Here is a 27,085-nt window from a genome sequence, read left to right on the forward strand (position 1 = left end):
GTATTTTGGACCTAAACCGTTAAGGGATTTATAAACTAGCAAAAGTACTTTGAAATCAATTCTTTGAGACACAGGAAAGCACAAACACATGACACACTAACTCCACAAAGACTTCGACGGACAGATTGTTTTGTTTTTTTATCAGATTTCTACTCTGTCACTTAAACTGCAAGCCAGTTTGATCTTAAATTCAAATTTCCAAAACAGCACCCACTTTGGTTCAAGTACAGTTGTGACCATAAGTTCATGAACTTGTGCTAAAGTTTACTAAAAAGAGGAATAAATAAAACATCTTTTGGAAATTGATCTTAAAACTTTAGATATGAAACAAATTGGATAAATGCAACCTGTAAGGACACCAGTTTTATGTTTTGCAATGAATAATGTAACGATAATAGATAAATGTTCTTCCTTTAAATACAGGGGGCATGAGTGTAGACACCCCAATGTTAAATTCCCATAGAGGCAGGCAGATTTTGATATTTAAAGGCCAGTTATTTCATGGATCCAGGATACTATGCATCCTGACAAAGTTCCCTTGGTCTTTGGAATTAAAACAACCCCCCATCATCATATACCCTTCACCATACCTAGAGATTGGCATGTTTTTATTTCAGTTAGCTTAATAGATGGTTTGATTTGCATTGAGAGATGATTTCATGGAAAGTTCCCCATGCCAATCTCTAGGTACAGTGAAAGGTATGACATGATGCAGGGTTATTTCAATTCCAACGGTCAATGGAACTTTGTCAGGATGCATAGTGTCCTGGATCCATGAAATAACTGGCCTTTAACATTAAAATCGGCCTGTCTCTATGGGAATTTAACATAGTGGTGTTTATACTTACTTTATACTGTATTTTAAGGAAGAACCTTTATTTAAAATCCATTATTCATTCACAAAGAAAATTTTTGTCTTTAAAGGTTGGATTTTTCCTAATTTGTTAATTAAGGCATTATGATCAATTTCCAAAAGATCTTTTTTTGTTTTCTTATTCCTCTTTTTAAGTCAACTTTAGCATGGGTATGTAAACTTAAGAGCACAACAGTATGTCTAAAAATTACATAAAACATTTCATAAATCCGATTCGAAACCAATAATCTGAGGCTTTAAAGAGTTTTTCTGGAATATATAAACTTAGACTTTCTTACTTTAAACTGATATGGTATCAGGACTAAAAACAGTGCGCACACATACACACAAACAGTAACTCCTGAGAGGTGAGACTGGTGGTTAGGGAGCTGCATGACACAAAACAACAATACACTTGCGGTTGTGTAAAGGGAGGGGTGTTCGATACATTTTCCCAGCTGACCCTCCTAATGACGAGACAAACAAGAACCAATTACATTCACCCCATCTCCCTCACGGCTAGTCCCCCAGCCCCCCTTCTCCTGGATCCATGCTGTCAGCTGTAGACTCGCTTTCCCTGAGGGAAACAATAGCAGCCCACATGAGCCTAGAGCAGCATTACCCGAGCTGTGGCAGGTAACTAGAGCTGCTCCTGACTGCAGGGCCTGCAGACATTGTACTTTACCTGAGGCTCTGCCTGGGGATGACAGGACACCTTTTGGACTGTTACACTCCCACACATGCTATACTTAACACCTACACTGCAAACCCCCACTTCAGCTCTCACTAACTGACTCAATCACAAAACACCAGTTTTCACTCACATTGACAACATTAAAAAATTTAAGTGTAAAAACTCCATACCAGTAATGGAAATAACTTCTTAAGCTTTATGCTATGTACCGACTATGCTAACGTGATACACAACACAAGGCGATGAACCGTCACCGGTTGCAAGCCATTTTCTTGTCATCTTACCTGAATCAGGGCAAGTACTTTGTCTTGAACGATTGTGGGCGGGTTATTTTTAGGGGAGATGACTTTAACTAGCACACCATCAACAAAGTCCCTGCTAGTGACCAAAGCGTGAAAACGATGGCCGCAGTTCTTCACACCCGTCTCCAAGACCTGATGGAGTCAGAGAAGAAATTGCTGTGTGAATCAAATTCTGTTATAGGGATGTTAAGAGTTTGGCATCTCTGACATAGAATGTACATGATATTTTGGACTGCAAATGCTCTGATACTGCAAATTCTACATACTGTAATTTGCGAGAGAAGAATCACACCAACACTATTTCACTAGTGACTTGTTCCTCCGATAATGACATTAGGATAACTAGACAAAATGAATAATCCTCTTGCCGATTTTTAACTCACCGTTAAAGTCAGCATCACCTCCCTATAGTTCCTGTTGCCATTCAGCCTCTTCTTCACTGCTCTAATGGCATCCTTTGGCCTACACACAGATACAAGCTTTTAAATTGATTGGTAAATCATTCCAAGCAGAACAAGTACAATTACCAATAACTTAATGGCCGAGGGCTTTAAGGGACATTTTATGAATGGAACAGGGACAGAAAAGGGACACAACTGAAGTTTAACACCAGGAACAGGCAAATGTAAATTATTCTTTGACTTTTTACAATGACTGCATTGACAACGTGGCTGTTTAACTCTAAAGGTAGCCTCACAGCAGTTTGCATATAACGCCCACTTACATTCCCCAGAGAGAAGAAAAAAAAAAAGTCTGATCTCTTTTTAAAGGCAGCTGATGTACAGTACTCTAGGGATGGTCTTACAAAAGGTGGTTTACAACCCAGTAATCAAACAAGACCTGGACACCACACACACACACACACACACACACACACACACACACACACACGCTTAAAACACACAGTCCAAGGTAAATGGAGGAATGAGATCAGCAATAAAGCCTGGCATAAATCCGCCTTGGACAACCAGAGCTAGGCTTCTTCTCTTAGTATGGCACAGTTAAAAAGAGAAGGGCTGAGTGTATTTCGCTGCAACAATGCAGTGTGTAAACAGCACAGGAACTGTGAAGACAGAATTAAGCCAGTGCATGTGTGAGAGTTAATCAATAACAGACATGGAAATTTGCTTTCTCTCAAAGTACTAACCCATCCTCTGTTTCGTTGATGATGTCACATATTTCCATGTTAAGGGTCCAGTCTTCATTTTGCAGAGAGCCATCAGTGGCTCTCTCTGAAAATACACAAGTCGTTAGTTAAGAAATTGACCTCAAGACGTCTCAGTAAAACAATTGCAAGAAGATGACTAATGACTAGCTAACTGTTAGCTAACTTAGTCATCGTTTAAGATATGTGTAATTGTATTCGTTAATGTTTTAGCACTGACACAATAATTGACAACGACACAAAACAGACATTAAGTTTGTAAAAGACATTGCTAGCACAATGATAACTGATGTCACCGTAACTACTAGTTAGCTAGCTAGGCGGCTAACAGTTCACTGTAGAGAACTCATTCAGGACGTTAGCATGCTAAAGGTAACACGCCCGTAAATTACTATCGCACAAAATAGATACATCACCAAGATGTACTTCTATTTGAACACCTATTTTATCGCTTCCTAAACATCTGCTTACATACCAATGCAATGCCCCACAGGGGTAGTGTAAGGATTTCCCAAAAGGAACTCCATCTTGCTCGACAACAAACAACTCAGTCCATGGGATGATGGTAATGATACATGAGGAAACGTCCATAAAATTCCGCCCACAGAGCAAGGTGATTGGCCCAGAAATCCTGACCTTTAGTACGATTGGATAGCTAGTATATCCATCACAAGAGTCAGGCGATTGTAAATAAAAGACAGTAAAGGTTGCATCTATAACATAAAAATGGCTATTTTATGACTATAGAACTCCTCTGATAAGAGATGAATTGCAGACACAGCATATATCACATCAGGCGCATACACATATGGTAATTAAACATGACAGACATCTGTAAAAATGTTTTGATTTGATTTTAATTTAACAACAATAATTGACATTTTGCTTACAGTAGGTGGAAAGGGCACAGCCACACGAGTCATTATTTAAATTTAATTTGAAAATTAAAAACAAAACCTTGAGCTTTATACATGAAAAGTACTACTGGATGAGGATGCAATGTATTTTACCGCTAAAGTTATACTTTTTGAAGAAATGGAACAGAGTGCAGTGGAGGTGATACTGATGAATTGCATTCAATCTTTTACCTCATACCACACTAAATATGCCAAATTACATTTAACATGGATAATGACAACCTTAGTTACAAAAAAATTATTTAAATGCAGTATGGTATAGGTGAAAACCTATTGCAATACTACACACAACACTATTATTGATAATGTGCCGTTTGGATAGCATATGCCCTTTGCGATATTCAATGGTGGCACACAGAGAAAGCAGGCATGGAATTTACATTCCACTACCACACAGACAATGACATTAGTCACTATTCTCTTGAAACCATCCAGTGTCCAAAATATCACGGATAACTGAGAACCGTCTGGAAACTCGGTGAGGGGTGGCACACTTGGCAGCTGCCACATGTAAACACTGCAAAAAGACAGCCAATGTTTTTTTTATTGGAGTGAGATGACTCGACAACAGATTGCAGACAAAGCAGCTGTCACTACTAAATGGAACAAACGGGATGTGTTGTGCTTGTCTGCTTGGATGGGGAAGCATGGATCAACCGAGGTGCTTTCAGTTGGAGGGCACATTTGATGCGTGCTTACGAACAGTTTCATGTTTGAGCTTATCCTTCTCGGTCTTGCAGGAGTTTGCGCTTGACAGTTGAACTCTCCGACGAGAGGTGAACAAAAAGAGCCCCGGCAGCGGTTCGTGCCCTCAGCTCATACATGTCGTAGTCATGGGCCCACTCCACATTTCCCCAGTGCTGAATCTGTGCAGGAGAAAAACACGTTAGAGAATGCCGTGATAATAGAGAACACTGCCTGCGGGAGGAGTAGCATGTGAAACTTTGTGTTTCTTAATTGTTCTACTGAAGGCATGACATGCAGCAGAGCAAGATAGAAAAAGCATTACTGTATTAGCAAAGTCATTTGAAGAACTTCTGTAAATAAGTTTAACCAAGACTCAGGAGAACAAAGTCAGCTTCTACCCCGCACTGTACATTGTGTGCTAGTCCCACATTGCTAGACCTCTGGCTAGTCTGCACAAAATTCCTGGATAGGAGAAAAACTCCTAACCCTAATGACTGCTGTGGTTTATTGGCATTTCTTTAAACAAAGCACAATTGTGTTGGATGACAATTTTACAAAAAAAAAAATACACACACACACACACACACACACACACACACACACACACACACACACACACACACACACACACACACACACACACACACACACACACACACACACACACACACACACACACACACACACACACACACACACACACTCTATACTTTTATAAAAATTTGATTCTAGCTCGGAGGATGTTTCCCAAAACAACCAGAGTTGGAATACCAACACAAAGAAAGCGGACGGTGAGGGACATCCTCCAGTCAAAAATTAGGGACATCCGGCGGAACCTCTGGCGGCACCGGAACAATCCCGGAAATGAAACGTGGTTGGTACAGACTAATTGTGTGCCAATTGTGGGAATATGGTAAAAACAGAAGAGTGTACTGTTTTTCCAGAGTTAATGATGCAAACCTTTTCAGTTTCTTGCAATTTAAGATGGGTGGCAGAATAACAGGAAAAAAAGAAAAAAAATACAGGAAGAAAAGCCAACAAAACGTTTGACTGAAGAAGCAAATATTCTCTTTGCATGAGGAGTTCCAAAATTTCTTGAAAATGTTGTTATAAACAACACTGACAATAACAGTGTCACAAGGTAGAGGCCACCAAGCATCTTGATGCTTTGTTTATGGTCCTCATAGGAAAGAAATATGGCCAATGCTACCAGCTATAAGAAGTTGATGAGACACCATTCTGCCACTTTCCTACCTGGTATTCCTCCTCCAGTCTTGAGAGCAACACAGCCTGTTCCACACTCAGATGTCGGTCAACGATGCCCATCGACAGCACGACAGACTTCAGCTGGGTGATCACAAACTCAAGCCCTGCACAGGAGAAACCATATTACTGTATAGCTCTGTCTTACTACAATTAAAGCTGATTGTAGCACCGTTTACCCAAGCAAAATGATTACATATCACAACTATTACAATTAGCACCAAAAAAATTCTATACATGTAATCTTGTCATCAGAGTATGTATGGTACTATTTAGCACTACAGGTAAATCATTTAAACAAAGGCCTGTTTCAAAAGAGCTGTGGCTCATTTGGGATCAGTTTGGAGATGTTTCACCTGTCAGGGACCAGAAGTTGTAAGAGTTCAGGTGTTGCCGAAACGTGTCTTTGGTAGCCTCTGGGATCTCAGGACCCAAAATACTGGACGAGGAGCCAATTGTGACATTATATCTGCAATTGAGTTGTGGGAGATAATGACAATTAGAAGAGAGCTTAAATATGGTACATTAACAAGGGCTACGTCACCATTTTAGGGGCTTTAAAGGGCCGATGACATGGTGCCCTTTGGATGCTTTTTTATAGACCTCAGTGGTCCCCTAATACCATATCTGAAGTTTCTTTACCAAAATTAAGCCTTACAGAATTACAGCCACTAGAGCCAGTCCCACAATGAGCTTTCCTTAGTGTGTGCCATTTCTGAGCCTGTAGCTTTTGAGTTGAAGAGAGGTGGGGTAAGGTGAAGGCTGAGGGTGCGGCCTTGACCAACTGCTACTTCGGTCGTTTGAAAGCAATGATGTCTCTCTCTCATGGTTGGGCCAAATTCTCTGGGTGGAAAAATCTGAGAAAGGGGAGGTGACCTTGCCCCTTGTGACCTCATAAGGAGCAATATTCCAGATCAGCCCATCTGAGCTTTCATTTTCTCAAAGGCTGAGCAGGACACCCAGGGTTCAGATTACACCTATCACCATTTCTTTTTTTAAAGATAAATTGTTGGGCTTTCCTGCCTTTATTTTATTGGACAGCTAGGTGAGAAAGGGGAGAGAGAGGGGGAAGAAATGCAAGAAATTGTCACAGGTTGGAACTGAACCCTGGACCTGAGCGTTAAGGCTCAAACCTCTCAGTATATATGTGCGTGTTCTACCCACTGAGCCAACCCGGCCACACCTATCGCCATTTCTAGCCACTGGGGGACCATAGGCAGGCTGGGGGAATGCACATCATTTGTTAAAAACCTCATAAAGTGAAATCTTTATGCCATCGTTCCTTCAATATCAGCCAACGTGCCTTGACTGTGACAAAAGATATTGATGCTGTTACCTGTTTTCAATCCAGTGCAGCACGGGGTCCCACTCATTCTTCTGCAGCTCAACCAATCCGTGGGGCTCATCTACTCGGTAACTAAACAAAACATAAACACCATTAAGTTCTAAAGCCACAATGTAAAAAAAACCCAACATGTTAGGTCCAAATGCAGTACAGTATCTTTTCTGCAGCAAATAAAATTCTAAATTATGTGACACGGACATTTAATATCTGTGTTGTCAGTGTGTTAATCTCTCTCTTTTGCTGTGTGCATTAAACAATGGTTAAAATGACCTTAAATCCTGATTAAGGGAGTACTGTTAGAATTTAGCTCCGGTAACATGTAGATGTACAGAACACTGAATGAGTTATAGTTCTTATCCAAAGCAACCATAAAGCCCCCGTTCTAAAGAGGATTAATAATTTTATAAAAGGTTAAGTCAATAAGGAAATAATGATATACCAGACAGTATCTGTCTCCAGGAACTTCAGGGCAGCATTGATCATTTGCTCCTTGTTACGTTGGGTGGGATTGTCCAGAGCTGTGTTGCACAGTGTAGTCTGCAGGAAGAGTGTACTAACATTACTCTTTCAGTCAGTTACACTTTTTGTTAAACATCTTTTACTACTGCCAGGAAAAAGAATAAAAACTATAAAGCATGAAAAGTGGCAAACATCCGTTGGCAAAAACTATAGCTAGCAATGCTTTTCTTCTGAGAATCGGTGTCAGTTCTGAAGTAGTCTGGATCAACAGAAAAACATTTCCAGGATATTTGCATGACACCCATGTCCATATCCTTCCGCGCTGTGTGTGTTGCCGTAATCAAACTCCATTGGTTTTGGGAACAACAAACTTTGAGCTAGCAAGCTACACAAGGAAAACGGGAAGTTTCAAAGTAAATTTGGAACGTGCAACAAGGCACGACGGCTTTGTTCTTTTGGGAAGTGATTGTAAAGATTTACAAAGAATATGTTTGCGCCATTTACGATCTAACTGGAACGTTTTGGGCCAGATTTGGAGAGGATGGCCATGGACGAGGTACACACGGCGGTACTATTGTAAGAGCAAATGACGTTTCACCAAGTGGTAGCTACAATATAGCTGCTCACGCTACTATATGGTTAACATCATTTAATATTATATGTGGCGTTTGCTTTTGTACCGTGCAAATATGCCACCTAAACAAGGAACTTGGCTCCTAGGTCCTTCCAGAGACCATTTCATGACTATTATGTAGGCAGGCACGATTTGAGGAAAAGTATGAATTGCTTAGAATTGATATCGCTTTTCTCTGCCATGATTTTTTCTCACTATGTGTAATGTTTATTGCACACATGAAATATGAAAAAAACAAAACAAAACGGGCAGCACCAAACGGATTTCTTTGTACCTATAGCTGCATCACCACAAAAATGTAAACACAGAGGCCTCACTGAAGAGAAGGGAGCGCTCGGCAGCGCTTGGAAGTGTTTGAAACCTATTTTATACAGTCTGTGTTTAAAACTCACAGAAGAAAGAAGTAGTGTTTGTGATGCAGTCAACTCGTAAAATTGAATGACAGTCATTAAAGTCTTTAAACAAATGTTATGTTGAAAAATTAAATTGCAAACAGGAGTGAATTGAGATTACAATTTTATAAACAATCTGCAGGCCTATTATCATGAACAAGTTGTATCTACTGCTTCTGAACTTACACTGACACTTTCAAGTTTTATGTCTAAATGAAACAAAAAGATAAATATAATAGACAAAAAAACAATATGATATAATTGATATGACAATGATTGTGGCAGTCTGCCACAAATAGGTCCTAGAGTTCTAGATTAAAGTTACTAGCTTTATGGATGAATAATCTGTGTGTGTGCATGTGTGTGAGAGAGAGCATGAAAATTTGCATAAAACATCAAGAAATGCATAAACCGTTTCATTCACCCCCAAGCTTCTGCTTTTTTTGTTGGTGTTAACCCACGATTTCTCTGCTATGATGTTAACAGACTGCAGCGCATGGCCGTTTATTTTCAAAGCTGATATGTCATCTCTTTTCGGGTTAACAACAGCTTTATATGTCAAAAGACGTTGTTGCATCTGTCTTTTTTGACCTGCATGTTTTGCATATTGCCGTCTGTTTTTTGTTGACCCCAATATATAGGTTTTTTCTTTGGTGTCATTTCCAACTGGCACTCAGCGACATAACTTCACTTCTTCGTGTTTCTCTCCGGTCTGTCAGATTGGCTGAAGTGGATCTGGGAAATGATAGCTTTTTAAAAAAAAGAAGACATATTTCATTAATTAATTAATTTGTAAAATATGTTTTAAATTAAGGGGAAAGGTTCAAGTAGTTTCAAATCAAAAGGCTCAAGTCCAAGTCTTTGGTGTTAAAGTCCAATTTGAGTTGCAAGTCTGATTTTCTCGAGTAAAGCCTTAAATTACCAAATTTGCGACCTGAGCCCGACTCTAGTCCATAAGTGCATCTCATTAATCTTAAATTGCCTCCTTGACTCCTCCACTTGCTTCCCTTCCACCAAGGAGGTATGGGAGGACGCAAAGAAATTACGGGAGGAGAGAGGCAACAAGCAAATGTGTTTTCAGAGGGATGAGACGTCACATGAATTTGTCAGCCGTTTGGGTGGAGTTAGCAACCCCTTCAGCTGCATGGCTTTCAGGGAGGCTGCTTTCGTGTTTCCTTGCTAATGGCTCATCGGTGAGCCCTCCTCGACGCCCACTCCTCGGGACAGAAACAAGAGCTTTGAGACAGCCTTCACCAAGGAGGGACAAAACAACATCCGGTTTGAGGAGTTGAGGATCTATCAAATACAAGCTTTGCGAAGCAGCCCAAGTTGTGAATCGAGTCCACATCTCTGAGCCAGACCTTATTCCACATGGAGTTGGAGTTAGGTCTAGCAATGTAAGACTAGCTCTGGAGAAAACCTCTGCATGGCAATCTCTGTGTCAATCTGGGCTGCAGCAGCTCATAGTATACAACAAGTCAGGGCTTTTCATACTTTTTGCGAACCTAGTTTTCTGGTGTCAAATTCACCTCACCACCTTCACACGAGAAGAACTGTCAAGTTTCTAGGACATTTTAATTAGCCTATGCCAGAGTTTTCAACAACATGGAGGGAGCTTAAAATGTGCAGAGAGTCAAAGTCACGCCCTTCTACTTCTGGTCCACAGGACCTATCATTCAAAAAAAATATCAACAGTAGTGAACGGGGAGAGGCAAATTATTTTTTGATCCCGTTTGAATTGAAACAAGGCTTACAAATATGATGTTAGTTTAAAAGATAATTTTTTAATGAAGAAAGTCTTAGTTTATGGTTACACTGTTGAAGTATAAGATGTCTCGCTGAAGCTACGATGTCTGTGTGTTTCATACCGGGGATGTGAGGTTACTCAAATGAGCAAAGGCTCTTGCTTCTTTTGCATATCTGCTGAAAACACTTCACTGGATAAGAACCCATTGGGTAAGATAACGTTAAATGTGTTGTGGAACAGGAGCTATGCTAACTAGCAAGCAAGTGGAGCATCAACCTAGGTGACATAAATTGTGTGAGACAAGAGATGTAGTTCACTGAGCGGTTCCACACAAAACTAAGAAGTACTATGACAAACCTACAGCTAACAGACTTTCTTCCATTGAAAAAATATCTTTTAAAAATTGACACATATTTGTTATCCATGGCTCAATTCAAATGGATTAAAAAACATAATTTGCCTCTCCCCGTTTACTAACGTTCAAAGATAGGCCCCATGAGGTACACATGAAGGGGCGTGACTTTGGCTCTCTATTGTGTTCAAATGTATCGTTTGTAACTGAAAAAACATTTCAAACATATTAATATACACTACCAGTCAAAGGTTTTGGGTCACTTTAGAGAATATAGAATTCTATTGCACTCCATTTTAGCCAGAATACCAGCTGAGATCAGTTCCATTGTTTTTTTAACCAGGGCAGCGGTTATTATGTTACATTATGTGCTTCTAAGTGACCCCCAACTTTTGACCGGTAGTGTAGCGGTTTTAAAACACATCAAGCCACAAGGATAAAGAAACTCTGCTTGAAAGCCTCTCCAGTTCCAGGTTAAGGATCCTACCAGGTGCATAGTGTAGAACTTGAGTGTGTCTCTTTGAGCATCCCACTCTGTTGCCACGGCAATGGCCAGGACTTCATTTGGAACTGTGAACAGCTTCCCACCAGGGGTTTTCAATTTCTTTCTGTCTAGGTTGATTTCATATAAACCACCTAAATACAAATTGAAAATATGAATTAAGTAGAAGAATGACACAAAAGAGGAAGAACTACTTAAGCTATTATCTTATTATCAAAAAAGTGCTTATTACCAACAAATTAATTTAATCACATAATTGCCATACTCGACCCATTGACATTTGACACTTACCTTCACCTTGGGATATACTGACATCTTGATAAAATCTTTTTCTTTCTAGAAACAGAACATATAACATCAATCAGCACTCGCACTACTTAATGATTAAGTTAATGTACTGTAGCAGAAAAATAGATGTATCTTACCGGTTATGGCTGTGGAGTACTTCAAAGCAAACCGAAGGGGCTGACTTCTTGGACACACTTTATTGGGAGAAAGGATATTCCCAAACTGACTCTGAAGTCTAACAATGCTCCTAAACATAGCGACAGTTATGTGAAGAACGGTTTGTGAGACAAGCTAACGTTAGCTGTAGGCTAGGCTACCTGTTTCTGACCGCAGTTCCGTTAATTTAATAAACGTAACATTTGCATATGAGCGAATGTTTTTCGTATTAGCATCAATACTTGTTTTTACTGTACATGCTAACTGTGTAAAGTTGCTATTTACTACAGCACATTTCTCCCTCAGCTTTCACACAGCAAGTCCTGTGGTTCAAACACACGCGTTTGACCTCTGTGTGTCGCAAATACGTTTTACAGGTGGGAAATGTAGTTTTACAAGGGCTTCTACGTACTGTAAAACGACAGGAACAAACTACACTCCAATATTGTCATGAGCTTTCCGCAAGTTGAACCAATGAGCGTTGCAGATGTTAGCAAGGTAAACTCAGTTGCCCAATGGGAAGGGCGGATTCTGGTGACTACAACGAAGTCCACTTACTTTTCTGGAAGCTTGGCGCCTAGTAAACTAGCTGAACTGTGGAGGAATCGGTGGGGATTCGAATGTTGGTGGACCGTTCAGTCCTCTCTCACCACTGACAGAGTCCATCGCTCAAACGGCAATTGACCGCGTTCGGTGCCCAGCCAGCGAAGCGGGAGCCATGCCTGTCCCCGCTGGATACACCAGCGACTCCCCCGCTAAGGCCTTCGCATCCTCGGCCTCTCTTATCCCACCGCCTCCGATAAACACCCAGCAGCCCGGCGTTGTCACTTCGCTGCTGTACAGCGGCTCTAAGTTCAGGGGCCACCAAAAGAGCAAAGGGAACTCTTACGACGTGGAGGTTGTTTTGCAGGTAGGGCTGTGAAGCGGATATTTTACTATTCAGGCCAGCTGTCAGGGGCATTTGGTGATCTGTCAAACGGGCGGTGTGATGATTGACAGCTGGAAAAATCAATGAGCCCTGGCCTGTGGTTGAGTAACTCGCCTAGCTAGCTGTAAATGTAGCAGTGCTAGCGACTGTTTACTAGCAACCCTTTTCAACTATAAGGAAACATTTTATATAATGGTATTTTAAAAAATACAAATGAATAGGGGTTTAATCATGTGGCTTTTGCATAAACCTTTTTGTATGAGAGGATATTATATATGTCACAGAATTATATCATAACCACTTACTGTCATTTGAATGTAGAAGAAACGACATAATACAGATATTAAGTAAAGCATTATCGGTTGTTGTCTTTTTTTTATTAAGCATGTCACCATGGAGGATTCCTACCTGTGTGGCTACCTGAAAATAAAAGGACTGACCGAGGTGAGAGGAGTTATTCCCTTTAACTAAGCCACAAACAAATAGTTTTTAGCTGAGTTTGACCCTTACTCATTGTGTTGGTGTTCTTTTCAAGAGACTGGTAAAGTCAAGCTCCTTTTACTTGTTCATATTATGGAGGGTGTCATGTCAAACGACTACAAATTGTCCTACTGTACAAAACTGTTAAATCATAGTTTACACTATCAGATAAATCCCAAAAGATGACTACAGTGATTGAAGACAGGCAATGAATATTAGTATATATTTTTGGGAATGAAAACACTGAAATGACAGACTAACCATAAGCGTTAGGTGTGACATTCTTTCACTTACAAAGAGAAGAAAAGACAAAACAGCATGTGTCAGATTGGCTGCACCAGAGCAAACTAAAACACCACCGTTTTCTGTCGTGTTCTCTCTCACAGGAATACCCAACCCTGACCACGTTCTTCGCTGGAGAGATCATCAGCAGGAAGCGGCCGTTTCTCACCCGGAAATGGGATGCAGATGAAGATGTGGATCGTAAGCACTGGGTAAGGTGAAAGCTTGTTCATTCGTAATCGGCACAAGTGCTCCACAGCAGGATGGTTTACCGTAACATAGATCCTTTTTTACTTTTTGTGTCAAGGGCAAGTTCCAGGCCTTCTACCAGTATGCAAAGACATTTAACTCGGATGATTTTGACTACGAGGATCTGAAGAACTCTGACTTTATTTTCATGAGGTGGAAGGTAAGGTACTACCTAAATTGAGCCTGACCATATGTTGTAGTAAGTCACCTCTGAACCTTCAGCTGCCGCTATGTCTCACCCTGCCCCTGCAGGAGCAGTTTCTGGTCCCTGACCACACAATAAAAGACATCAGCGGAGCTTCCTTTGCCGGATTCTACTACATATGCTTCCAGAAATCCACAGCAACAATCGAGGGCTACTACTACCACAGGAGCTCTGAATGGTAACGCAACACAACACTAGTAGCTGTGAGGTGAAGTCGTGTAATTTAACAAATTAGCAGACTTTTTACTGAAAGGTGGTGGCATCAAAGCCCAGACCAGATTGAAAATCTGGGTGGGGAAAGTCCTTAAAGGTCCCATGGCATAAAAATGTCACTTAATGCGGTTTTTTAACATTAATAGGCGTTCCTATAGCCTGCCTATGGTCCCTCAGTGGCTTAAAATGGCGAAAGGTGTAAACTGAGCCCTGCGTATTCTACTCTGCCTTTGAGAACATGAAAGCTGAGATGGGCCGATATGGAATCCTTTATTCATTTCAGTTTTATTTATATAGCGCCAAATCACAACAACAGTTATTTCACTGCGCTTTTCATAAATGAGCAGAGCTAGACCGTGCTCTATGATGTTATTTACAGAAACCCAACAACTCCCACCCAGAGCAACCACTAGGCGACAGAGGCAATGAAAAACTTCCTTTTAAGAGGCAGAAACCCCGAGCAGAACTATGGCTCAGGGTGGGCGGTCATCTGCCTCGACCGGTTGGGGGTGAGAGAAAGAGACAGACAGACAAGACAGACAGAGAGACAGACATGGGGAATTGTAGCAGAAGGTGTTGAGCAGGAACAAGGAGGCAGCAGTGACTCCAACCACAGATCCAGACTCTACAGCGCCAGAGCCAGAAACACCTGCAGGAAGTGATAGGAGGAGAGAGGAGAGGGGCGAGAGAGCACAAGACTACGGGAAAGGGAAGAAGTTGAGTTAGTAACATGCATTAATGGGATGAGGTTGCATACAAATAGATAGCAGCAAAACTAAGTGTTGGTTCAGGTCTTTCCTGAGCCAGCCCCAACTATAACCTTTATCAAAGAGGGAAAGTCTTAAGCATACTCTTAAATGTGGAGACGGTGTCTGCCTCCTGATCCCAAACTGGAACCTGGTTCCACAGGAGAGGAGCCTGATGGTTGAACGCTCTGGCTCCCGTTCTACTTTTAGAGACTCTAGGAACCACCAGTAACCCTGCATTCTGGGAGCGTAGTGCTCTTGTAGGGTTGTAAGGTACTATGAGCTCTTTAAGATAAGATGGTGCCCGACCATGAAGAGCTTTGTAGAAGAATAGAAGAATTTTAAATGTTATTCCGGATTTTATAGGAAGCCATTGCGGAGCTAAAACAGGAGAGATGTGATCTCTGTTCCTGGTTCCTGTCAGAACACGTTCAGCAGCATTCTGGATCAGCTGCAGAGTCTTTATGGACTTTTCCGAGCAGCCTGATAATAAAGAATTGCAGTAATCTAGCCTAGAAGTAACAAATGCATGGACTAGTTTTTTTGTATTATTTTTAGGCACCCCCGTCCCCCGTCCCCTCCCCAAAAGCTACAAACCCAGAAATGGCACATACTAAGGAAAGCTTATTATGGGTCTGGCTCTACTGGCTGTAATTCTGCACCAAGGCTGAATTTTGGGAAACAAACTTCAGATACGGTATTAGGGGACCACTAAAGTCTATATAAAAGCATCCAAAGAGCCCCATGTCATAGGACCTTTAACAGACAACATTTTCAGCTTTCTGCAACTTTCTAATTTCCCCTTACATACATGATTAGTCGAGGATGAATGTTGCTCAGAACCTGAAGTTAGACTGTGTGTAACCTTATATGGATGAAGCAGAACAAACTCTGTTTGTTGGATTAGATTTATATGGGCGTACTGTCTGGTTATAAGCAAACTTAGACCTACTTCGTCTCTATTGAGTGTTTTCATTTTTGATTTGAAATTTTTTGGGGTTTTTCTTTTAACTCCCTCTGCACTTATTGGTTTGGCTATTGTAACAAAAGTCCTCAGATTTCATACTATTCTGGTTTTTTTTTTTTTATTCCCTTCTCTGACCAAATACTTACCATGCAAAATACCTCTATTTCATGTTGTTTTCAAAAGTGTAAAATAATTAACAGGCAATGCTCATTTCATACTTATGCTATGATGTTTGCATTTAAGGTTAATGCCTGGACTGAAAACAGCATTGACTGCAATGTGAATGTTGTTATAGATTTATTAATTAAGCACGATTATAGGATCAACGCTGTGCTCGTTGCTGCCTTTTTACACCTCTGGTGTGAACCCTACAAACCACACATGGGGGGGGGGGGGGGGGGGGGGGGGGGGGGTTAGGGTACGGGTTAAGGCTGAATATGACTGTGGTTTGCCCTCAATTCATTTTGTTCAAACTGCTGACTTTTAAGATCTCAACATCCATCCTTTTATTCCAGTAAAGCCTTTTATTTGGGGTTTAGACAAACTGGATTGCAGTTGTGTTGGAACACTCAAGGTCAGATCAGGCATATGTCAAAGCCACACGAGTGCTTGGTGTTGTTCTCACCTGACCTGATACTCCGACTTGAAGGATAAATGCTTCAAACTTTTACTAAACTTCGACTTTTGTTGATTTTTTTTTAGATAAACTGGTTAAGTATATCTTTTATTGGTTGTAAAAAAAAAAAAAAAATTGTTGTAATCCTTAAGATTTCCGTCACCTCTGATTTAGCAGCACGTGCTGCTGAACACCGCAGCAAACACAACAGCCAAACACACTGATGGATTTCATAAATCTGTCAGTCAGTCGTCTGCCTTTTTCCATCATGCTGTGAGCAACCGAGATCTGATTTCCTTCTGCGCAGTCTTGTTTCCACACAACAGCAGGGCACAGTAAAAGTTGTTTACCTTGCTGAGGAGTTAGATGTGTGCAGCTGTGGCCGCTCCCTCTTGTTTTCTTCTTGTTCCTCTCTGCAAAGATTACAACTGATCAGCTGTTAAAATGAAGACATGCGGAACCACTGTGGTCAGCATTGAGCTGTGACAAATAACTGTATGTCGTGTTTCTCGGCTTCTTCGTTTTAAAAGTGACGCTGTGTTTTGCCAGACGAACGCTTTTAATATTGTGTGAAGGGAATGAACAGTACACAGTGAGGCATGACATCAAGGAGATGCATGCTAGTCGTGCACATGGTGGCAGTTTAAATCCAGTGTGGGAATGACGGACTCCACCACTGACACTGATATCTAACATATAAGGAGGTAATGGCAGAAAGAAATGCTGACCTTAGTATAAAAAAGGGGTTTGATTTCATTAATTATGTCTTTAAACTAAATAAACCACTGAAAAATCATTTGGATTGTCTGAGAAAGGCATTATCACAAAGCTGGAAAGCACTTTGTGCCATGTACTTCTTACACATCTACATATCCTAACATATATTGTTATGCTGCAGGTACCAGTCTCTAAACCTCACCCACGTTCCCGAGCACAGCGCTGCCATCTATGAGTTCCGGTGACCCTGGCCGGCATCGTGGATCTGTTTTTATTTGATGGACAGAGACTTAAGGCAAAAGCAGAGGTCTGCAGATGCTACCGAGAAGGAGAAAGAGAACGACTACGGATACGAATTTGGGCTTTGGAGAAGTGCAAACTCATACATGTTCCCAATAGGTGGACGGACAGCTGATTGACCAGGGGACGGGATATCAGGCAAATGAATGTATGGATTAGAAGAGAAGGAGGAAAGGAAGAAAAGTGCAGTTCTTCCCGGCTGGAGCGTGTAAAGTTAGAATCAGCAGCAGAGACTGGGTGTGGCTCACGAAGTGTACCCCTTTTTTTCCCCCTTTTGTTTTAACAACGCTTGGCGCAGTATCTCGAGACATTTTATAAGCTGAGTTGGGAATTCCCCCTCCACGTCTCCAGCTGTCATCCAGCCGATGCCGAGGGATCAACACGAACACACATCTGACTACCGGACAAGGATTCCTCTGAGGAATATGCTCTCATTAACACAATGTCTAAAGAAGTAAATTGCCAAGTCTGTATGAAGGACAAGTTTGGGTTTATCAATGATTGGAGCTTTAATCAGCCTATAAGCTAGATTGACAGTATTCCTTGATTTCTTTTTTCAAAACTAAGATGGTTCTTTGTCTGCCTGCCAAGAAGATATTTTATTTTACTAAGTGATGGACACACAGGGGCACTTTTAAAGGCTGCAAATGGGAGAGACACACAAAAAGAGGACCCCTGTCCCCATCCCCTGTGTTCATACAACTGCTTGGGAGATAATTATCACATGTGATTGCTGTGGATCTTGTTCTATTGAGTTACTTTTGCACAAAGATGGACTATATGTTACTAATGTTTGTGGTCAGGATTTTACACCCACACGTCCAGTACACAAGGTGACCGGTCACGTTTTTAATGGTTTGACTGTTGTGGGGAGTTTGGAGCCAAAACACTCACAGAAAAGTATTGAAAAATAGAGTATTTTTACCCTGCACTCTGCATTTAACAAAGAGCTTTTTACTTCCCTATGTGTCATTTTAAATTAAGATCCCCGCTGTCCCTACATTTCTGTCTCTTCAACTATGCAACACTTTCAACATAGCACTCTTCAGACAGAAAACCTTCAGTTTTCAGAGACATTTTATTCTATCCCTATAGTATATAAAGAAAAGAATCTATCTTCATTAAAGGAAATATTTTTAATAAATTGCCTGTGGAAACACTCCTTAATCATGTTCCCCTTTCATGTGATGGTGCCATCATGCTAAAGCTCATCAGAGTTGTATTCTAACAGATTGTTTGAGAATAAGCCTGGATTTGATTGACGGTGTGATTGTAAAGAATGGTAAATGGATTTAAAAAAAAAAAAAAAAAATCATATTAACAGCTTTCACTGTGTGTTGCTTTTTTTGACCAATGCATCATGATTTTAAGATATGTTTTCATGCTGCACCTCAAATCAATTATCAAGTTATTTACTCATTTTATAGGACAAAACAAACTGCATCATATACGGTTAAAAAATAAAAATAAATAACGGCACATTTGGCAACAAATCTTTTTCCTTATATAATAAACTTGATAATACAACACAATAACACAAAAAGGAAGGCCATGGTGCTGCTCCTGGCTGAACTTAGCAACATTAGCTCTGGCAGCCACTTTTCACCCTACCCCGCCCTCTGCTGCGTTGAAACATTTCATGCAGTCTTCTGGTGTTTTAGCATTAGGAGTCGATAGAATAAAAGATGACACAATGGCAGTGCTAACATGCTGATGGTGAGCAGGAATGTAATGTTTAGCGTGTTGGCATGTTAACATTTTCTAATTAGCAATTAGCACCATTAGTTGCACAAATTGAAATCTTGACCTAATGATGCTAGATGAAAAGTTAATGGTTTAGTTTGTATGATTCATCCACAAGGAAACGTGCATGTACATTATGATGCAGATTTCAAGGCAATGCATACAATAGGCTTAGTTTTAAACAAAACCACAATTGTGAACCACATGGTGGTAGTAGAGGGTAAGGCAGGGGATCACCAAAACATCTTTTTGTACCAACTCTATCCAGTAGATGCTGAGATATTACAGTTTTTCTAGATTGCTAAGACAAATTTTACCCATTTTATCAAAACTGTAAACACAAAAATAAATTCTCAAAAAACCTGACTGTTGTCCAAATCAAACAAGGCTTTCACATCCTAAATGCAGCCAGTCAGTAACTTAAAGGAGAATTCCGGGGCGCCAAGAAAGTTGGTAGAGCAGGCACCCATGTGTAGAGGTTTGCACCCTGACGCAGCGGGCCTGGGTTCAGCTCCGACCTGCGGCCGTTTGCTGCATGTCGTTCCCCCTCTCTCTCCCCTTTCATGTCTTCAGCTGTCCTGTAAAAAAAAATAAAATAAAGGCCAAAAATGTCCCAAAAATAATCTTTAAAAAAAAGGAGCTTTCCGGTCAATTTCCACACGTAGCTCTGTTTTGGAAATTTGGAGTGCTGTCAGTAGCAGGAAAATCTAAAACAATTGGTGCTGCCTATGCCGTGTTATCCTCCTGCTAGAGTCAGCACCCAATGGGCTTTAACAGTTTTTAGCCTCTAAACGTGGTCAAAATGACACGTGCCTTCCCATGTTGTTAATCCATACCTCTGTTTATTTGCAGTTTTCAGGTGAAGTCCACTTAAAAGCTGCCACAGTTTGATCTGCTGACCACTGAGCAGCTCCACTGGAGCGGTTGGGGGTTAAGGGACTTGCTCAAGGGCCCCTCAGTGGTGGTAATGATGGAGGGACGAGCTCTGCTCTTTCACTTTCCCCACCCAGATTTATAGACATATGTACAGTGTATATACACACACACACACACACACACAGTGGCTTGAGAAAGTAAAAAGCTCCCCTGGCCTTTGAAATTAAAATAACCCCTCATCATGTCATACCCTTCACCATACCTAGAGATAGGCATGGTTTTATTTCAGTTAGCTGGTTTGATTTGCAGTGAGAGATGATCTTGTGGATAGTTCCCCATGCCTATCTCTGGGTATGGTGAGGGCTATGACATGATTTGGGGTTATTTTAATTCCAAAGGCCGAGGGAACTTTATCAGGATGCATAGTATCCTGGATTCTTGAAATAACTGGCCTTTAAAAATAAAAATCTGCCTGCCTCTATTGGAATCTAACATAGTTGTGTGTATGCGTGTGCCCCCTGTATTTTAAGGAGGAACATTTATGTATTTACAATGCATTATTTATTCACAAAGAAAATTAATGTTCTTAAAATCTTGGATTTTACCACATTTTCTGAATTAAGGCAATAAGACCAATCTGCAAAAGACGTTTTTTTTGCATTACTACAATGACTTCATTTAAATTATATTCGTTTAATTTTAGCCCTTTATTTTTGCACTATGTTTGTCTTAGATTCCCATTTTGCAATTCCTTGTGTGATTTCCTTTTGGGTGATTCATCGAGCAGTGATGGAGGGAGCCTTTATTGATGTTCACGTGATAAAACAGGCTCCCCTGAACCTGAACCTTGAACCTTGGTTGGCGATGTAAGCTGACTTGGCAGCAGTCCAATAATACAAAACAAACATTTTGGTACCGTATCAGTGTCAACAATCTCTGTTAATACACAGAAGGCATGATTTGGCTTTGGCCCGTGCTTTCTTTGCTTGCTTCACATTGTACTCAGATTGAAATTACTTTGCATAAATGGGATATTTTTCTTTAGCACGGGCATATAAGACAACACACCACACACAACCATGCACCACAATGATGCATCTTGAAATCGTAAAGTGACCAGTAAATGATGAGTGGATTGTTCTTTCACTGGCACGTACTGTATGTCACTCAAAACATCTCAACAATGCATGATACTCAGCAGTATTTAACAATAAAGGAATTCACACACATTAAATTACTTATATAAACAGCCTCTTTTTGAGAATGGTCCCTTCTGATGGAATGAAGGATTTCATCATTGGGACTTTCGGTGTCATGGCAGCAACTGAAATGTTGAGTCTAACAACCTGTGTTTCATTGTGTGTGTGCCAACTAAACGCGTAGTAGCCAAACGCATCAGGGAAATAGACCTAATTCTAGATTCCGTAAATTAGAAACTGAAACTTTTCTGCTTACATAACCACAACCACCACTAAGCATGTGCCAATTCAGTGTGTGTAGTCTACATTCACCAGAACAAATTACTACTTATGCAATGGTGTCAGGCACGTTTTTTTTAGCAAGAAGCGTCAGTTACAATAGACCATGTGTAAACGTTGAAGTGAAATCAACCCTTTGGAACTAGTGAAGTATTTCAAAAATGCTGGCTGGCAGTTTGTCTTATGAATAGAAAGTATACTGCCAAATTAAAAAAAGTCAATGTCTATTGTACATGTGTATTTACTCAAGTATTTTGAGTTACTTTACTTAAGTATTTCTATTTTCTGCTTCTGATTTATTTAATGCCTTTAGTTACTATACTTTGCATAATCAGATTAGATGCAATTTTACTGACGCCTTGGTGAAATTCAGAAGCTACCCGCAGTGTAGTAAAAATTATACCCAACCTTTACATACCTGCTGCAACATTAAAGTAATTTGCATATTAATGCCTAAATAATTTGAATTCAATAATACTTATAATTAATATTTCTCTGAAATGGGCCATGCTTCATGTTACCTTTTGTGCTTTAAGTATATTTTGATGACAATACTTTTCCACTTCTACTAAGTAACAGTTAAACATCCAGTACTCTTACTTTATCATTGTTTAGTATTTCTACAATGTTGTGTTGCTACTTCTACTTACTGGTATCGGAGTATTGGAGTACTTCTTTTACCATTGACTGTCATCAACTCTCAAACTCTCATAGTCACTGACAACTATTGGGAAACTGCTTGGAGTCTGGTGTTTGGGTTTTGTAGGAAATTGATTGCAAATTTAAATATTTCACACATTTTAGAAATATATTGAACACCTTAACACCGAATGTGTCCTGTGAGATTTAAGCCATGCTAGCGGCTGCATGGCACAAAGGAGCATGGCACTGTCCAGCTGTTGGTCGGTCATTCCCCACTTTGGTCCAAACTAAAATATCTTAACAGCTATAATATACATAGTGTAGAGTTTTGTACAGGCATTTAAAGTGGCCTGATGGTAACTTTTAAGGTTCTCATTTTAGCTCATTCTCCTTGAGATAAATGAAATTTGCAATCCCTTAACTTTTTATCTGGCACGATCACAGAGTGAAAATGTGCTAGGTTGTTCATCAAGGACAAGTGTTAGACCGAGGTAAGCCATGAGGAAGAGATTTTACAACACAAAATATGTGCTTGGCAGAACGTGCAAATGTCTAATTAAAGATCTTACACACCAGAAGATATATATCAATAAATATGGTCAATCTTTTACAGTAACTGAAAACAGTATCAGTCATTTTAATTACATTATGGGTGACTCATGTTCCCCAGAACTTATTTCAGGCACTACAAACAGATAAATTTCAACTTTGTTTTGTGCACGGGTGTTTTTACACAGCAACTGTGGACTTGATTTCCTGGCATTTACAATTATAGTCAGGGTTTCTTTCAAAGCTGCACAACTTCCTTCTATGATTACATTTCTCAGAAACTGTGCACCCTTTTTTGACTGACTCCACCTTTTTCTGTGCAGACTACTGGACAACCTTCAGCCACGTCTCATGGATTTAATACTTTTTTTTTTTACCATAATGGCGTTGATTAACAGCTTAACCGCTATGTTGCGAGTGTAGTGTCAAGTTCACATCTGCAGCTTCCTTCCAGTAATAGAGTTTATTTTAAATTTTTGTGGGTGTAATTTTTTAGGGCTCAATACCATTGTGATGTAATCAGTATTTTCTTGGCTGGCAATGAACCTCTGTTTCAGTATTTAGGGACATACTATTACAGATTGAATAATATCTAGAATACTACTACTCTCTTCTCTCCAGTATATGCAAGACTATTGATGTTTCTTTGTTTTTTAGATTTTATTTTCTACAATTCTCCAAAAGTAAACACCAAAAAGTGGTTCAGTGGTTAATCTCAGAGTAATTGAAAGCAACTATGAAGTTCTTGTCCCACTTATTTCCCAAAAAAAATCCACATTCTAGGTCTGTGTCTTTTAGTGCTTTTACACACAAAATATTTTACACACAAAATCTGGCAATGTTTGCCAAGGGCTGTCTCTGAGAAAGAGTGCTTCTGTCACATCCTTACTTGTTTGGGGTTAACAGAGTTGCGTTAGCAGGTACAGTATTATGTGTCCAAACCCTGACTAAACAAACAGTTACTGCCTGCCTCGCTAATGAGAGTCCCTTTTCAAATAAAACGGACAATGGTAAGACACCTAATCTTTCATATTTGACATCTTTTCACGCTGGAGATGGACAGGAATCTGTCAGAGTAATAATACGTGTTTGTTTTCAGCTTATGAAATTGTGCAAGTTGGTAACACACATATGTATTTCTGTAAATGTCTAGTGGAGATAGAGTAAAATGAAAGCAATGAGCCATGCACCTGGGTAATTTCTCTGACATTTGCATTGTCAGTTTCAAGGCGAGCCAAACAAAGAAGTGATTGTGAAGCAAAATCCAACAAGATGATGCTCTGTGGCGCTATGTAGAAAATCCTAGTGATTTTTTGTTATTTGTTCAATACAGGAAGGAAGGTCTTTATGAAAGACAGTGCTATCAATCCCAGTTTAACAATTGTTGGCACACTGCACGAACTGCACGGCTTAACTATGAACTGATTCTCTCAAAGATTTGTAAAAATGTCAATATCAGCCTAGTTTAAGATAACTTCGATGCACACGAACAAGTCTTGTTTAGTGTCTCATTTCTTTAGTGTCTCAGTGTTGGATGTGTTCGAACAAGCCGCATTTGGCAGAATGAATGAATGAATATGGAATGAATTGCACACATTAAACAAAAAACATTTATAAAGTCTTTAGTCCCAAAAACGAGACCAACACATTTCTAAGGCCATAAAAAACACTTTTTTGTTTTGTTTTGTTTATACTACATTCATTATTGTTCCTGATTTAAGTTAATCAAGACTGATTCATTAGTGGTAATATCTATGCACCCGTAAATACTTTTGAATTCTATACTGGTCATTGACACAGTATAGTGGGATTCCGATGATGTGAGTGTATAGAAATCCTTGGAACTGGTAAATCATCTATATCTGACTGTGTACTGCTGGTTTGACAGAACCTATCCAAAATCCCTGTGCAGCAGTTGGGATATAGAGACATGGAGACATGGAGACATTAAGATATCGGGACATATCAAAGATTTTAGTCATGCCATGAATGCTCATGCAGCAGAGCACGTACATCTCCACCCGAATTTTACCACCGTCAAGGAAGCTTTTTGTTTGGTTGTCTGTCTATCTGTAGGATTACACAAAACTACTGGCCTAATTTCCATTTTACGTAGTGGGAAGGTGTGGCATGGATCTCACAATAACCACATTATGTGAATACACAAATCATTTTTAACTTTTGGCAAAATTGCAAGACAGGGCCTAGTTTTTGCAGAGCTCTGGTCTCCGAGTGCTCTTCTAGTTAATTGTTTGATAGTTTTTTAATGTGCTATCACAGGATGCTTTGCGAGAATGTGTGAGCTAGTAGTTGACTGTTGACTGTGTATCACGTTTGTATTCACGTGTTTTGTACCCAATACACATTGTATTTTGTGTCAGCAAAAGATACAAACGGAATCCAGAGTCATGGTCCTCGTGTTCAGAGTGGGAAACCCCATGTGGCTTTACTCACAGGTGTTGACATACATCTCTGCAGGTTGTACACAAAGCTGGACAGTCCTGACCTTTTACACCAAAACGCTAGGTGTGTGTGTGTGTGTATGTGTGTGTGTGCGTGTGTGTGTGTGTGTGTCTGTGCGATGAAATCCTGGCATCACTTCAGACACGGAGTCCACCCCCACATCCATCTGATGAGTGGTCGGGATAACCCCCTCTGAATCTGGCCCTCTCTTGCAATCCTCACTTTGAAGAAACACCTGCTCCCCCACACAACAATACACACACACACACACGCACGCCGTTGCCTATTTGGTCAGTTTCAACACACACACACACACACACACACACACACACACACACACACACACACACACACACACACACACAAAGCTATCTGCACTAGTTTCTGATAAGGGATATTGCTGCCAGGTGACGAGTTTTCATTATGGGAGTTGAGGATGCAGGAGATGGTGGGAAGTGAGGACAGCGGCTGATGTAATAAATTCTTGAGAAAGTAATAACATGTTTTCTTGCTTCAAGGCAATATATTTGTTTTTAGTGTACCTTGTGCATCAAAATTATAAGTTATTAAATGAATTGGAACCCTTCAGAGCTAGCTAGCTGCTAACCGTAGTGTTGACACACTGTGTGCCAGATTTGTTCCATGGGTACCACCCTTTGAATATTCTTTGGAAATTTGTCACAAAATAGCCTACCTTTTAAACATTTCATAACATGGAATTATGACAGGTACTTGGTGACCTTAGGGCAGATATTGGAAACATAGTATATTTTGAACTGAAGATGAATCATAAAATTATTGGCAAATCAACACAAAAGAATCTCACTTCCTAGGCAACATCATCACTCATCCACTGCAATCAATGGATTAAAGGTGTGTGTGTAAAAAATGTGTTTTTTTTCCTTTGTGTAAAAAAAGCCCCAGATGATGTAAATGCATCATCTGTTATTTTATGAGGACACCTGCCAGTAATTGTTCTTTTCCTGATAGCTCTATCAACCTTCATTCTACTACGTGATCTCTGTCACATTCATGGGTCAAAACATCCAGCTACACCTATCTGACTCAGCCTCTGCATGAGAGGATGGCTGCATCCTTTTCTCCAGCCCTCAGGTGTTTTTCACTGACTCCGCCTCTGTCACATGTAGCCTATATATATAGAACAGCAGACTCTGATCTGGCAGTGCAGCAGGAGCAGGTCAGCCGGAGACTGAAGGTCAATTAAGCAGCTATTCATCCTGAGAGACACAAACAAGGGCACGATGGCCGGTGAACAACGCTTTGTAATCAGTGCCCGCATTGTAGGAGCCGTCCACAGGGACACACCAAAACTCAGAGTGAGTCAAGACCTCAGATGTCATGAGTTTTGAGGAGATATTTGAATTGTGAATTACTATGCTGTATTTGTGTATTTGTGAAAGCTTCTGGTCTCTCATCCTTTTATTTTATTGTCTTTCTCTTCACAGATGTTCATGATATCTGTGTCATGGTCTGATGAGACTGAAGTGATTGTCTACAGGTCCTTCCAAGATTTTAAGAAATTTCATGTGAGTTACAAAAAAGCCACAAAAATTTCCACTTTGTCTACTCAGTGTGCTGTCTATGTTAGGAATAATAATTTATAAAAATGTTGTTATTTTTCAAACAGCGGCAGCTGAAAAAGAGGTTCCCTCTCATGAACCCTTTCAGGAAAAACGACAGAGTGATCCCCAAATTTAAAGGTATGATCATTTAAGTGTGTGAGCATTTAGAAAGCCAATATAAAAGACATTTACGTACTTATGAGAAAAATGCTTGATAAGTAAAGGTCTTATGTTTATCTTCTTCTCAGCTATTGTACTCATCCTGAAAGCTTTTTCCTCTCCTCTCTCCAGG

General features: G+C 40.2%; 3 protein-coding genes and 1 long non-coding RNA gene across 7 annotated transcripts in view; 2 read left to right on the top strand and 2 right to left on the bottom strand.

Annotated features, from left to right (window-relative positions):
- Positions 1 to 3,734, bottom strand: part of tom1l2 (target of myb1 like 2 membrane trafficking protein) — a 15,426-nt gene extending 11,692 nt beyond the window's left edge. For all 4 annotated transcript variants that reach the window (XM_034859894.1, XM_034859895.1, XM_034859892.1 and 1 more), the window contains exons 1-4: positions 3,490 to 3,734; positions 2,997 to 3,081; positions 2,233 to 2,311; positions 1,832 to 1,981 (exon numbers count right to left, since the gene is read on the bottom strand). In XM_034859894.1, the coding sequence (XP_034715785.1) occupies positions 1,832 to 1,981; positions 2,233 to 2,311; positions 2,997 to 3,081; positions 3,490 to 3,541 (366 nt within the window). In that variant the 5' untranslated portion in view covers positions 3,542 to 3,734. The remainder of the gene's footprint in view (positions 1 to 1,831; positions 1,982 to 2,232; positions 2,312 to 2,996; positions 3,082 to 3,489) is intronic.
- Positions 3,735 to 3,853: 119 nt separating this feature from the next.
- Positions 3,854 to 12,128, bottom strand: atpaf2 (ATP synthase mitochondrial F1 complex assembly factor 2). Its single transcript, XM_034859896.1, has 8 exons — positions 11,738 to 12,128; positions 11,604 to 11,648; positions 11,298 to 11,446; positions 7,666 to 7,763; positions 7,218 to 7,298; positions 6,238 to 6,350; positions 5,873 to 5,988; positions 3,854 to 4,797 (listed from the first exon to the last, which is right to left on the bottom strand). Exons 1-8 carry the CDS (start codon positions 11,853 to 11,855, stop codon positions 4,651 to 4,653), a joined length of 867 nt encoding a protein of 288 aa, XP_034715787.1. The 5' UTR covers positions 11,856 to 12,128; the 3' UTR covers positions 3,854 to 4,650.
- A 129-nt stretch (positions 12,129 to 12,257) lies between these two features.
- Positions 12,258 to 18,789, top strand: LOC117936636 (glucose-induced degradation protein 4 homolog). Its single transcript, XM_034859897.1, has 6 exons — positions 12,258 to 12,666; positions 13,069 to 13,128; positions 13,551 to 13,658; positions 13,754 to 13,855; positions 13,948 to 14,078; positions 17,341 to 18,789. The coding sequence occupies exons 1-6, from the start codon at positions 12,475 to 12,477 to the stop codon at positions 17,402 to 17,404; spliced, it is 657 nt and encodes a 218-aa protein (XP_034715788.1). The 5' UTR covers positions 12,258 to 12,474; the 3' UTR covers positions 17,405 to 18,789.
- Positions 18,790 to 26,378: 7,589 nt separating this feature from the next.
- Positions 26,379 to 26,932, top strand: LOC117937228. Its single transcript, XR_004655112.1, has 3 exons — positions 26,379 to 26,547; positions 26,677 to 26,757; positions 26,859 to 26,932. It is a non-coding gene; the product is annotated as an uncharacterized LOC117937228 (long non-coding RNA).
- Positions 26,933 to 27,085: the final 153 nt, after the last annotated feature.

This window comes from Etheostoma cragini, chromosome 21 (genome assembly GCF_013103735.1).
Source record: "Etheostoma cragini isolate CJK2018 chromosome 21, CSU_Ecrag_1.0, whole genome shotgun sequence".
Classification (NCBI taxonomy): Eukaryota; Metazoa; Chordata; class Actinopteri; order Perciformes; family Percidae; genus Etheostoma; species Etheostoma cragini.